General features: G+C 45.1%; 1 protein-coding gene across 1 annotated transcript in view; it reads right to left on the reverse strand.

The window, feature by feature from the left end:
- Nucleotides 1-14173, reverse strand: part of LOC135556875 (centrosome-associated protein 350-like) — a 40262-nt gene that overhangs the window by 18677 nt on the left and 7412 nt on the right. The window contains exons 8-15 of the mRNA XM_064990294.1: nt 12029-12142; nt 10390-10506; nt 7725-8395; nt 7308-7432; nt 4850-5799; nt 4596-4749; nt 4197-4339; nt 3908-4100 (exon numbers count right to left, since the gene is read on the reverse strand). Coding sequence (XP_064846366.1) covers nt 3908-4100; nt 4197-4339; nt 4596-4749; nt 4850-5799; nt 7308-7432; nt 7725-8395; nt 10390-10506; nt 12029-12142 — 2467 coding nt within the window. The remainder of the gene's footprint in view (nt 1-3907; nt 4101-4196; nt 4340-4595; nt 4750-4849; nt 5800-7307; nt 7433-7724; nt 8396-10389; nt 10507-12028; nt 12143-14173) is intronic.

Raw genomic sequence — 14173 nt, forward strand, 5'->3', positions numbered from 1 at the left:
GAGGTGGCGGATGGTCTCCTGAGGGATCTCCTCCCAGACCTGGACTAAAGCATCTGCCAACTCCTGGACAGTCTGTGGTGCAACGTGGCGTTGTTGGATGGAGCGAGACATGATGTCCCAGATGTGCTCAATTGGATTCAGGTCTGGGGAACGGGCGGGCCAGTCCATAGCATCAATGCCTTCCTCTTGCAGGAACTGCTGACAAACTCCAGCCACATGAGGTCTAGCATTGTCTTGCATTAGGAGGAACCCAGGGCCAACCGCACCAGCATATGGTCTCACAAGGGGTCTGAGGATCTCATCTCGGTACCTAATGGCTGTCATTCTACCTCTGGCGAGCACATGGAAGGCTGTGCTGCCCCCCAAAGAAATGCCACCCCACACCATGACTGACCCACCGTCTAACCTGGTGGAGGATGTTGCAGGCAGCAGAGCGTTCTCCACAGTGTCTCCAGACTGTCACGTGTGCTCAGTGTGAACCTGCTTTCATCTGTGAAGAGCACAGGGCGCCAGTGGCAAATTTGCCAATCTTGGTGTTCTCTGGCAAATGCCGCACGGTGTTGAGCTGTAAGCACAACCCCCACCTGTGGACGTCGGGCCCTCATACCACCCTCATGGAGTCTGTTTCTGATAGTTTGAGCAGATCCATGCACATTTGTGGCCTGCTGGAGGTCATTTTGCAGGGCTCTTGCAGTGCTCCTCCTGCTCCTCCTTGCACAAAGGCGGAGGTAGCGGTACTGCTGCTGGGTTGTTGCCCTCCTACGGCCTCCATCCACGTCTCCTGGTGTACTGGCCTGTCTCCTGGTAGCTCCTCCATGCTCTGGACACTACGCTGTCAGACACCTCAAACCTTCTTGCCACAGCTCGCATTGATGTGCCATCCTGGATGAGCTGCACTACCTGAGCCACTTGTGTGGGTTGTAGACTCAGTCTCATGCTACCACTAGAGTGAAAGCACCGCCAACATTCAAAAGTGACCAAAACATCAGCCAGGAAGCATAGGAACTGAGAAGTGGTCTGTGGTCACCACCTGCAAAACCACTCCTTTATTGGGGGATGTCTTGCTAATTGCCTATAATTTCCACCTGTTGTCTATTCCATTTGCACAACAGCATGTGAAATGTATTGTCAATCGGTGTTGCTTCCAAAGTGGACAGTTTGATTTCGCAGAAGTGTGATTGACTTAGTTACATTGTGTTGTTTAAGTGTTCCCTTTATTTTTTTGAGCAGTATATATATATTCCACTCAAACCCACCACGGGCCAGATTGAATGGGCTCGGCCCGTACAGTATACGTGGAACATTAACAACTTTGATTCCGTTCAGGTATGTGTGCTATACTGCCAGAACACTAAATTAACAAGGTGAAATGGAGAACCAGGAACTAACAGAATTAAGAAAAGGGGGCCCCAGGAAAGCCATCCTAAGACATACAGTAAGTGAAGAAAATAACTTTCAATTAACATATTGTGCTGCTTTGAGCCAAACAAAAAATGCCCAAAGACGTCTAATCATGATGATACAGTATAATGTGCTTCTGCTTCCTAGCTAGAAACAGAATGGTGGAGCAGGAGAGATGCACCGCTGTCTAACTGCCATTGTACAGTGCTTTACCTTACCAGAGAACAACTGCAGCATTAAGGACTTGAACCTGAATGTAATCGCTATCACATCAAGCAGACAAAGGTATGGAGGGAATCTACCACCTGGGCAAAAAAACAAAACAATAAACACCATTTGGGAGGCTCAAATGTCCCAGGAGAAGAAAAGAACTCCCTGGCAACATGCCCATTTTGCAGTGAGGAGATTTAACAACCTCGCTGCCCAAACAAAAGAGTGAGTGTTAGGCTGCCATGAGGCAGGCTGCTGTAGACCCTTCAGCCGCAACCAGAGCAACAGCCAAAATACTATTTTTCCCTGGCACTCTGCACCAGACTTCCTAAACACATTTGAATCATTACTTCTTAGCCTCAATGCCCAGATCTATAGCAACAGCAAAATAAGCATTCTAGAGTGTTGACTTAGCTAAAGCCATACGATGTGCAAGTGGCACGTCAATTTTACTTCAGTATTCCTTGTTATGTAGGCTAAGAATGAGCCTCAAATTTGCATTATCAGTCATGAAAACCACAGCCATATTATATTGTATACGTGTTTCCGAGTGAATTTTTTTTTTTTTATGTATTTGATGGCGAAGAAGAAGCATGAAGCCAAAAACCTGACCGGGGCAGCTCTAGCAGGGTAGTAATTCACCGAAAGGATTTGTTGGAAAGGTGGCATCCTATGACGGTGCCACGTTGAAAGTCACTGAACTCTTCAGTAAGGACATTCTACTGCCAACGTTTGTCTACAGCAATTGCATGGCTGTGTGCTCAATTTTACACCCTTGTCAGCAATGGGTGTGGCTGAAATAGCCCAATCCACTAATTTGAAGGGGTGTGTCCATATACTTTTGGTGATGTAGTGAATTTTGATAAAATGCATTGGGCATGACTAAATCCATTCACAAAAATAAATATTATTGTGTACAAAATATGAGGAACACCTTCCTAATATTGAGTTGCACCCACTTTTGCCCTCAAAACAGACTCAAGTTGTGGAGACAGACTCTACAAGGTGTTGAAAGTGTTCCACAGGGATGCTGGCCCATGTTGACTCCAATACTTCCCACAGTTGTGTCAAGTTGGCTTGATGTCCTTTGGGTGGTGGGCCATTCTTGATACGCGCGGGGAACTGTCGAGCAAGAAAAACCCAGAAGCGTTGCAGTCCTTGACAAACCAGTGACTCTGGCACCTACTACCATAACCCGTTCAAAGGCAGTTGGATTTTTTTGTCTTGGCCATTAACACTGAGTGGCAGACATAACATCCATGTCTCAAGGCTAAAAAAAACCCATCTTTAACCTGTCTCCTCCTCTTTATCTACACTGATTAAAGTGGATTTAACAAGTGACATCAATAAGGGATCACTGCCTTCACCTGGTCAGTCTGTCATGGAAAGTGTTGATAATATTTTGTACACTCAGTGTATATAAATGGGCCACCCCATTATATTGGGAACTGAACTGAAAAGACCACATTCATGCGCTGCTCAAGCCTGACAGAGTGAGATGCATCTTTATGTTGGCAAAGAGACCCTGTAGAAAGAACACTGTAGCTAATGTGGTGTCCAAGTTTACTCCAATATTCTCTCCAGTCACTTGAAATGTGTAAATATTATAAGTGGTGGTCTTTGGAAGCCAAGGACCACTTAATTTATTTATTTCACCCTTATTTTACCAGGCAAGTTGACTGAGAACAGCAACGACCTGGGGAATATTTACAGGGGAGAGGGGGGATGAAGGAACCAATTGGAGGCCAGGACACCGGGGTTAAAACCACAACTCTTACGATAAGTGCCATGGGATCTTTAGTGACCACAGAGAATCAGGACACCCGTTTAACATCCCAACCTGAAAGACAGCACCCTACACAGGGCAATGTCCCCAATCACTGCTCTGGGGCATTGGGATATTTGTATTTTGTCCAGAGGCCCTCCTACTGGCCCTCGAACACCGCTCCAGCAGCATCTGGTATCCCACCCAGGGACCACCCCTGCTTAGCTTTAGAGGCAAGCCAGCAGTGGATGCAGGGTGGTAGGCTGCTGGCTAACAAGGAAATTGTGTTGCATACCTGAAGTGAAACTGCACAGTGAAACAAATAGACCAGAAACTCATGTAATTGAAAGAGGCATTGTGCCCATATGCCAGCAATAATATCCCCACACAAATGTGCTCAGAGATTATAAGACAACCAAGAAACTCAGGAAGGAAGGAAATACCAGTAATCACTGAAGGTCAAGGAGGATATTCAAGCCCCTGGGAATTCCCCTGAGCCCCTCAGAAGTGGTCTGGGCTGGAACGCCTTACCTGCAGTGTAAGTGGCCTGAGGCGCCCCCTAGTGTACTGTCAGTGTACACACTCTTCACCAGGCTGTGGATGGAGCTTCTCTCAGAGGCTGAGCCTCCTCGTCTGGAGTCTCTAGACAGGCTCTCCCACCCCGGAGAGCATGGGCTCCTCTGCTCCTCCACCAGAGTGGCATCACTCTTGTTTGAAGCAGTGCCTAAAGAGATGGGAGACACTTACACTAGTAAGAAATTGTCACTTGGCTGTATGATTTCAGGGAAGTGGTTATTTTATTTTGTGGGGAAAGTCTCACCTCTTTTCACTGAGCCCTTTGAGTGAGGTGAAGATACTGGAGTGGAGCCTGAGGAGTGATGGGATGGCAGGTCTACAGTCCGGGTGTCATAAGGGGACCTGCGACTCATCAACTCGCCATAGTGACTGTTCACGCTGGTGATGCTGCAATGAGACGTCGAGATAAGCCATATTTCAAGACCCACATCATGTACATCAAACCACCACAGACTACTAAAACAACTTCAAAAACAGCAACTAACATCTGTTGAGTTGAACTCCTCGCCAGCCATGTGACATTAGTGCCACCTTGTGGTCGGGTTCCCATAATTTTACAGGATTTTCAAATGATGTTTTAATTGCATGAGAGGTATTCAGATCTCAACACCCAGTCATGTGACAGTGGTATAAACCACTTTACCTGCATCCTTTCTTAGACTGGCTGCTCCTGCCGCTGCTGCTACGGGATGACACAAAGTCATCCTCATACGCTGGTGCCTCATCTACCGAGCTGGCTGCAGACAGGCCACAATGCACAGCAGGGGAGCTCCTGTCTGCTTGCTCCTCTCCTCCAACTGCAGGGAGAAGCCAGAGGAACAGACGATGGGTTAAACATTCGTTCTTCATTCAAAACACTTCTATGGGTAGGGTGGGTGTGTAAATGCGTTGGCTAACCCTTGATGTGGTTGTGCAGGTGGTTCTTCGTGAAGATGTTGATGACGCTATGAGGACTTCCCTTGGTCAGTTCATCCCATGGGCCTCGGCTGCGGTCCCGTGGCTGAGAGAAGGGGAGGGTGCTGAGGGCTGGGTACTTCTCTGCCGCTCTCTGGAAGTGAGAGATGGGTTGGACGCCCTCCCTCTGGCCTGCACAGAAGTCCAGTGACCTGAGACGCTCTGCTGGTTTGGGGTCCCTCTTTATGTGCATGCGGGGGCTCTCGTTGCCCTCCGACAGGCTGCCCTCGCTCAGCAGTGGGCCCTCACTGATGGAGTCACCGCTAGAGTCATGGAGCTTGCTCTTCCCTGGTACCTCAGGGTGCTCCTCCAGCCTCTTATGGGAGCCGAGGCCTGGGGATGTCTGTGGCCTGCTGCCTGAAGCAGAGGCCCCGCCTCTCTGTTCTCTGAAGCTGTGCAGGTCGCCCACCCCTGGGAGAGCTTCGTTGTATGTGCTCTGGCCAGCACTCAGGAGCCTCTGGATCCTCAGGGACAGCTCGTCAGCAGCATCAGTGCGCTCCCTGACCGATGGGCTCACAGGCTTGGCCCAGCAGCCGTCGTCTTGAGGCTGAACATGGGTCAGACCGGTAAGATCCATGTCCCTCGCACAGCCATAGTTGATCCCTGTGCCGGCCAGTTTCCGTGCTTCACTCTCTATGCGGGTAGACAGGGATGCGGCTGTGGCTTTCAGGGCCTCAATGCGGTTCTTCTGGGTCTTGTTGGCTGCTCCTGTGAGAGTAGAGTGCTGAGGCCTGGCTGGAGGGCTGGTTCCCCTCACCCCAGAGCCCCCTCCCGTTTCCAGGCCCAGGGAGAAAAGCTTGTCTGTGGGGGGAGCCAGAGCACTAGAGGGTCTGACTGCAGAACTAAGATGGTCAGGCTGAAGCCACGATGGAACTCCCAGTCCCATCTCATTCCTAAAGGAGAAAGAGTGGAGGATTAGTATTCAAATATACATTTTTTAAAACAAAGGGCTCAGAAACACTCAAAATATTGTTTTGGGGATTTACAAAGTTCTTTAGTATATGGACCCATTAAATACTTTTAGTACAGAGCAACATTGTCCATAGGATACTATGCCAAAGGTTTAAGACATCTAAATATGCATGAAGCCATTAAAATATGTGACTTGTACAGTCTAAATAGGACTTTCTGAGAACCACCTTTGTGTTCATTATATAAGCAAAAATTGTTCAGGGTCGAGGATCAACTCAAGATTCCAAGAACTACATAGCAACTCATGAGTTTATGAACATATGCAGATGACAGTTACATACCATATTGTTTACCCTATGTGAGGACCAGACAGATATTTACAGTATCTGAAGTTACTGTTGCATCTAAACTATCACTAGAAGTACCCTATTTTATGGTTAACCGGACATACTAGGTAAATTAGTTCTCTTGCACCTTATTTGTGGAACGATCTTCAAAATGTTCTTACAATTTGATGTTCTGGTGCCTCTAGGGTAATTCAGAAAGCTGATTGAGGAACTTATGGAAGAGGTTTGGAACCACCAACACTCTTCCTAGAGCTGGTCGCCCGGGCAAACTGAGCAATCGGAGAGAAGGGCCTTGGTCAGGGAGGTGACCTATAGCTCCAGAGTTTCTCTGTGGAGATGGGAGAACCTTCCAGAAGGACAGCCATCTCTGCAGTACTTCACCAATCAGGCCTTTATGGTCGAGTGGCTAAACGGATGCTCCTCCTCAGTAAAAGGCACATGACAGCCCACTTGGAGTTTGCCAAAAGGTACCTAAAGACTCTCAGACCATGAGAAACAAGATTAAAAACACGTCTGGAGGAAACCTGGCACCATCCCGACGGTGAAGCATGGTGGTGGCAGCATCATGCTGTGGGGATGTTTTTCAGCGGCAGGGACTGAGAGACTTGTCAGGATCAAGGAAAAGATGAACAGAGCAAAGTACAGAGAGATCCTTGATGATAATCTGCTCCATCAAGACTGGGATGAAGGTTCACCTTCCAGGACAATGACCCTAAGCACACAGCCAAGACAATGCAGGAGTGGCCCAGCCAGAGCACGGACTTGAACCCGAGCCAACCTGACAGAGCTTGAGAGGACAGAGGGAGAAACTCCCCAAATACAGGTGTGCCAAGCTTGTAGCATCACACCCAAGAAGACTCAAGGCTGTAGTCGCTGCCAAAGGTGCTTCAACAAAGTACTGAGTAAAGGGTCTGAATACTTATAGAAATGTGATTTCAGTTTTATACTTATAATAAATTTGCTATACCTGTTTTTGCTTTGTCATGAGGTATTGTGTGTAGATTGATGAGGGAAAAACAATTTAAATACATTTTAGAATAAGGCTGTAAACTAACAAAATGTGGAAAAATTCAAGGGGTCTGAATACTTTCCGAAGGCACTGTATAAGCTGTAATTAGTGTTTTAGTGAGGTGTGTGCTGACCTGGAGAGTGTAGGAGGTTGTATCTCAGATAGAGACAGGTCACTGCTAGAGGAGGCACTCTGGGGTCTCTCCTGCCTCTTGTTCTCCTTGTCCGACTCCCCGGATGGCTGGTACAGGGGCCTCTGCTAAAGGAGAACACACACCACAAATAACTCAAAGCTAGTTTAACTCACCACAGGATGAGTCATTTCCTACAAGCCACTTGACTACATGAAATACGAGCAATAGCATTATATGTCCAAAGTTATACTGAGGGTAATTCGACATGTCACCATTTCACATATTGGCTCTTAATGTAACAAGGACAGCTATAAAAATGCATTTGACACGCCATACATACCATGCTCTATACTCACATTTTCGCTAAAGCTTGCCATGTGAGTAAGGGGACAGTGAGGGCTTCAACTATGCCTTTACCTGGTGGATGACTGTGATAGAGGCTGGCTGAGTCTGGTAAGGCAGAGGCTCCTCTTCTAACTCAGCCTGTTCCAGTAGTAGTTTGGTGTAGGTCTCCTGCAGGCGTTTCTGTACTGAACTCTCCAGTACAGCAGGGCCCTTATTGGCTACCCCCGCTCTCTGCTTCCTATATAGCTCCTGAAGACGTTGGCTCCTGCTCTCCGCCTCCTCCCTCTGGGCCCTTCGCTCCTCCACTACACGTCTTTTACGCTCCTCTTGTTGTCGGGTGATGTACTGGCGCACTGAGTCCGCGTCGTAGTGCCTCTTCTTGGGCCCTGGTTCTGATGGCTCTGGCTTGTTGCGCTTGGTGGGGCTGGCACTGCGGGAGCCCCGTAAGGATGAGCAACCAGCCGTCCATGCTGTGGTTCTGGCCCCGGACGCTGAACCCATCCTGGGCTCCACTGGAGCTCGCTCCTCTGCTCTGTGCTCCAGCTGCAGGCCGTCCAGGATGCCCCGGATGTCTACAGACAGGAGATCTGTGTTGAGGGCCCTGTCCTCAGCTGGGCCTGCAGAGAAAGGGTCTGGGGTGGGCTGGGTGGTCCTGTCCCGGCTGCAGGGTCTCTCTGAGCTGCTGGGTCTGGACAGACGATTCAGCTCCGGACAGGGGTCCGAAATTGACCGAGGATGGGATGCTGGAAAAAAAATTGCAAACGACAAGGGGTATTGTATTGATTTGTGACTAAATGTTATTGTGAATTGAAAGGAACATGTGTTTTGTGTGCATGATTAGGGGGAAAATCGTGGTAGCTATTAGGGCTGTCAGAGTTAAAGCGTTACAATTAAACGGCAATCTTTGCTACGCATTTCATTTTTGTCAGCCAAGTCCGTTTCCTCACAAAACTGTTCTGTTTGTCTACTAACAGCTGCAACCAACAGCAGCAGCAGAGCGGTCTGCCTCTCTTGTAGTGCTAAAACAACTATACGCGCAGCTTTGAGCAACAATTCTGAAAGAAAACTTTCAGAAAGTTCAACCATTCACTTTCTCAGGCGTTTCTATAAATAACAGCAGACACTTAATTTGCACAGAAGTAGCTAGCTTGTTATGCTAACGTTAGCTAGATAGCCAAACGAGAATGTTTAGAATGTAATGGCAGAATGCCTCTAGATTAAACTAAGATTTTAAAAACAGAACAGCCATTCAATTTAGCTATGTTTTTGTTAATAGTCCTCAGGTCAAAAGATATGATCAAATTATCCCAATTCTTGTAGTACATGAACTCAAGACTTGACTGATCTGTTATTATTAAATAGTCTATTTTGTGTTTTCTTCCCCTATAGGCAAATTAAATTATTCCTACAACCCAATGTGATGTGTTTTAATTGAAACATCTTCAATAAATTTGAGATTAATCGCAGTCAACTATAGGAAACCATGCGATTAACTTGATAAATGTTTGTAATGGTTTGACAGCCCTAGTAGCTATATCCAGATAACACATCTACAATTGTTTAAGTAAATGTTCTGTGTGGAGTTCAAGTTTTAATGTCACTTGCAGAAGTACAGTGAAATGCCTTTCTTGCAAAGTCTAACCCCAACAATGCAGAAATTAATATAGCAGTAAAAAAAGAGACTGGCAGTACAACCCTTTAAGCAGCCTCATGCTTCACCCCCACCCCCCAGATATGAGTCTACCACCAGCACAACCCATGGAAACCAGACCATGCTGAATTGCGCAGTCAGTCAGAAACAGCTAGTCAATCTTAATTCATTCCGGTCACTGACAGCCAAAGTTGGCCAATGTAGGGAGACTGCCTGTGCTAGAAGAGACGACAAACTCTTTATTTATTGATATTCCTTTAGCCGTGCACTGTACGCCTTTTAACATGCAATAAACAAACAAAAACATGAACGCCACATATACAGTAACACAAATGCAATTTTCTGCATTTAAGAGAGTGCCATTAGGTGTCCATGTAAACATGATTATTAGGGGAATCGTTCTTCTTGCATAGCACGTAAACATTTTAATCAAACTATTATATGAATCGGACTATCCACAACAATCTCATTGTGTGCATGTAGCCGTACACATTATTGTGTGATTAAGTGGAGCAGGATGAGGGGGTGAGAGGGATAGAGGAGAGAAGGCCAAGTAGAGCAGAGATGGGTGAGGGTAGTGGATAGTGCCTAAAGAAAGTATTCAGACCCCTTGACCTTTTCCACTTTGTTACGTTACAGCCTTATTCTAAAATTGATTAAATTAAGGGGGTTTTCCCATCAATCTACACACAATACCCCATAATGACAAAGCAAAAACAGGTTTAGAAAATTTCGCACATTTAAAAATAAACTGAAATATCACATATACCTAAGTATTCAGACCCATTACTCAGTACTTTGTAGAAACATCTCAAGGATGATCAATGGAAACAGGGTGTACCTGAGCTTAATTTTGAATCTCATAGCAAAGGGTCTGAATACTTACGTAAATAAGCTATCTGTTTATGTTTAATAAATATGCAATCATTTCTAAAAACCTGTTTTTGCTTTGTCATTATGGGATAATGTGTAGATTGCTGATGATTATTTTTTATTTATTCTGAATAAAGCTGCAATGTAACAAAATGAAGAAAAAGTCAAGGGGTCTGAATACTTTCCAAAGGCACTGTATGTCTCCCAACCCACTTGTCCTGGCCAGTCTGTCTGTGGGCTCTGGCCTTTGCTCTTGAGGCAGACGTGGAGCGGGGCCCAGTACCATCTTCACCAGCTTCTGGCCCTCCCGCCATGACGTGGTGCTGATCACTGCAGCAACAGGGAGCACACCACGAAAACACACAGAAAGGTAATGGTCACTGTAGAGTTCAGCAGTAATGACTTATGGCAGGACTGTTTATCAGAAAGCAAAGACTTTCAACATAGAATCCTTAATTGAAACAAAGTGGTCAACCCTCCTCTGTTTTGGTAAAAAGCTGGAGGGATATACCTGAAATTTTTGCCACTCAGTAATAGACAAGGCTATGGATGCAAGGACTGGCCATCCATGATATCAACATGACAGTTAACTATGCTTTGAGGCTATACCGTGTTTGTTTACATTTACATAGTTACAAACATTGGAGTAAAACAAGCTTTTATTTGGGTTATGATGGGGTACAACAGTTGAACTCATGAGGCATTTATAAGTTATAGCCTTCAAGATTTAATTGGTACATATAATTCATTTCCATGTCCAGAAATTGATGTTTCAACAGCTTATTGCCCCTTGAAAATGTGTCTCAAAAAAACCTGTTGCTGTTTTACTGAAGTGATACTCACTTGCACAAAAGAGACATAATGATGTCGTCTCGCTCTAATATGAAGTCTTTGGAGAGAAATTAATTTAGAGCTGCATTATGCAAATTTAATGAGTATGGGTCAATTATGCACCATCTGCATAACCAACTTTGAAAATATTGTTTTTAAATTCCTTCATAAAAAGGTGTCAGCACTGCAGTGAACTCAAGGGATCTAACACAAAGCACAGTGTTGCTGGATTCATTTTCAACAAATGGAACATTACCATTTCTCAATTCTTCCATTACTTTGAATAATATAGCCTACCGATTTGCTCTACAAAGCAGGGGCTGACGTTAGGCCAGCAGCTGTTCCTGTTTGGTAAAGGAGCTGAACTTGATCCTAGATTTCAGGGGGCTATTTCTGGTGAACGGGCTGGGAGCAGATGTCCAGCAGCAGGAACACAGGGTAAGACTACACTATACCACACTCATCTCACTTTCCAATGCACTGTGAAGAACACACACACACACACACACACACACAGAGGCAAAGAAAGAGGGAGGGAGGCTGGTATGGGCCCAGTAGAGGGTGGCTGTCAGAGAGCTGGTATGCCCAGCCCAGCAGAACTGTGCCGCATCTGCATTCCAACTGCAGTGTGCATCTACACTGCGGCTTGCTTGCAATCAGCATTCGATACATTCTGGACATTTCTTTGTGGATAAGTGACTTAAATGGTGCCACTGACAAACAGAGGCCTGTTTAAGAGCACACAGTTAAGGCCTTACGTGGTACACGCCTTCCAGATGTATTCACTGTGATACGCCTGCTCAGGTTCAGTGTGCGTGCTGCACAGTAACTAATGAACCAAAACACTGACACCCCGTTTGTGAAAGACCCCTGGGCTTTGTAATTAATTATCACCTACACACACAATATTGGAGGAGCTTCCACATCTTCTATTGAACGCATAGACCCAGGATGAGTAAGCACGAGAGACAAATAAAAAGCGAGATAGAGAGAGACGGGGATAAATGAAAAGAGATATAACCTAGCTTGGTTTCCGGGTCGGGAACAGAAGCTGATTTATGGATTTTCCTCACAGGCTTGGACGGCTTCCTTTCCTTAGCCTTCTCTGTGGGTCGCTGCTTGGGCTTGGTGCTCTCTAAGACGGGGAGAAAGGATATGACATGACAGTTTGAACACAAAAGAGGGAAAAATAACAGAACTATCAAATTTCTAAAAAGTTGCTACCTTCCTGAAAGACATCTGAATGCAAAACAAAGCAATTGAATATGAAGCTGGTGGACTGTAACAGTATCAGAGGACGAAGCAGAGAACTTTGGCATGAAAACCTGTGAGGAAGCCCAGGAATCAGCAGAGAGCCAAGGAGGACAAAGAAAACACAAAAATGATTCTTCAAACAGTCATACAAAATGGTAGGGTAGCGAGCAGTGCTGCGGTTGTGGCAAAATGCCTGGAAAATCTGCTGCAGCAAAAACCTCAACACATTCCTCAAGTTATCCTAAATTTAGAGGACACTCATTTCTTTGGTGGAAATGTTTTGTCTCAAAATCATTCTTGTTCGAAATAGGACAGTTGCTTTATGTATTGAAGGAAACAGTTGACTGGGATAGGTAAAATAGCTCTTAGTCTTTCTGAAAATACTGGAGCGTATTTTATGCCATCTCATTTCCAGGGCAGTTTGAAGGGCAGAAAGTATTTAAGCACAGGAGCTTGAAATCGGAACATCATATATATTTATAGCCTAGTATTATAGTTTTTTTCCCAGATCAAACTGTGAGTTTAGGTATTGGCAATAGGTCTGGTCAGCTAATCTGAATGGCCCTGGACAATAATATTTGGCCTCCATCTTGGCATTGTAGAGAATTTTGTTTTACTTTTTTTTGCCAATTTCTTGCAATTCTACAGATTTCTCCATGAAACGGAGAGAAAAATGTTGCAATTTTAAAGCAAATTTCATGCGATTCCACTTATTCTGCATGGAACCGAGAAGATTTTGCAGTTTTAAAGTTAATTTCTTGCAATTCTATGCATTTTGCCATGGCTAATGCTGTGTTCTTATGCTCAAACATACAATAAATGGTCTCGAATGTAGTTCTCAGAATTGTTAGTTCTCAAAGATTATATAGGTCCATCATCTTTTCTACATACTTTATATCCGGTTTTAGTAGTTCAAGTAAAACAAAGCATTCTTCCATCCCAAAGATTAGACTTATGTGGCTTGAAAAGACAAACACTTAAAGACTTTGCAGACTACGATTTAGCCATCTTTTTGCCACGATTTTGCCGTATCAGACAAAATGTTCATGTTCATGTGGGCAAATCCTTAGTTCGTAAACGATTGTCGGACGTCTTGGGTCATTCAGTGTGATAGGGTCTAGGTCTGACGATTAAGTACCACTACATTAAGTCGTAGGCTCTGACAAAGTTCTGGCAGCATCATAAGTTTTGTTGCCATTATCATGTAGTGTGGCTGGTGTTTACGAGACGATCCCGGTGACTGACCAAGTGGAACATTACCAGCACACAATAATACTATTATTGTGAATAGCAGATTAATATAATAGTTTGATTTAAACATTTACGATTTCCCTAATAATCTTGTTTACATGACACATTCGAAAATCAGGCTGATGGGTCTGATGGGATTTTGATAAATGCACAAAATCGGCAATCAAAATAAATGTTCTAACACGGCGACCAAGTTATTTTGGGGAAGCTTTGACCCCTGTATCATAGAAAAACGTAATAGATTGGAAAATGTGTACAATTGCAGGAAATGAGCATTAAAACTGCTAAACATTCTCCGCCAACAAAAGGTGTGAACAAGGGATCTCATGGGTTGCGAGGTGGGGGTTTGTTATAATGCCAATAAACGACATCCATTCAGACCTGTGCCACCATGAGATTTGTGTGATCAGATCTTCTCAAATAGTATTTGAGCACCCCTGGACTATGCTGTCCATCTGATGCCCTTTTCCATTGTAAATCAACTATGACGTCAACAGCCCATTGATTCTATTGAGCGGTGATGAGCTGGCAGTTCATCTCCACAGTCCTTTCAGTCACTCCCCTCATCTGTCAATAACACCTGTTAACTGCAGGGGTCATTATGTAAGCATAGCTAATAGCATAGGGTGTGTCCTTTGATTGGTCATCTACCACTCAGTGC

The sequence above is a fragment of the Oncorhynchus masou genome, chromosome 15 (assembly GCF_036934945.1).
Source record: "Oncorhynchus masou masou isolate Uvic2021 chromosome 15, UVic_Omas_1.1, whole genome shotgun sequence".
NCBI lineage: Eukaryota > Metazoa > Chordata > Actinopteri > Salmoniformes > Salmonidae > Oncorhynchus > Oncorhynchus masou.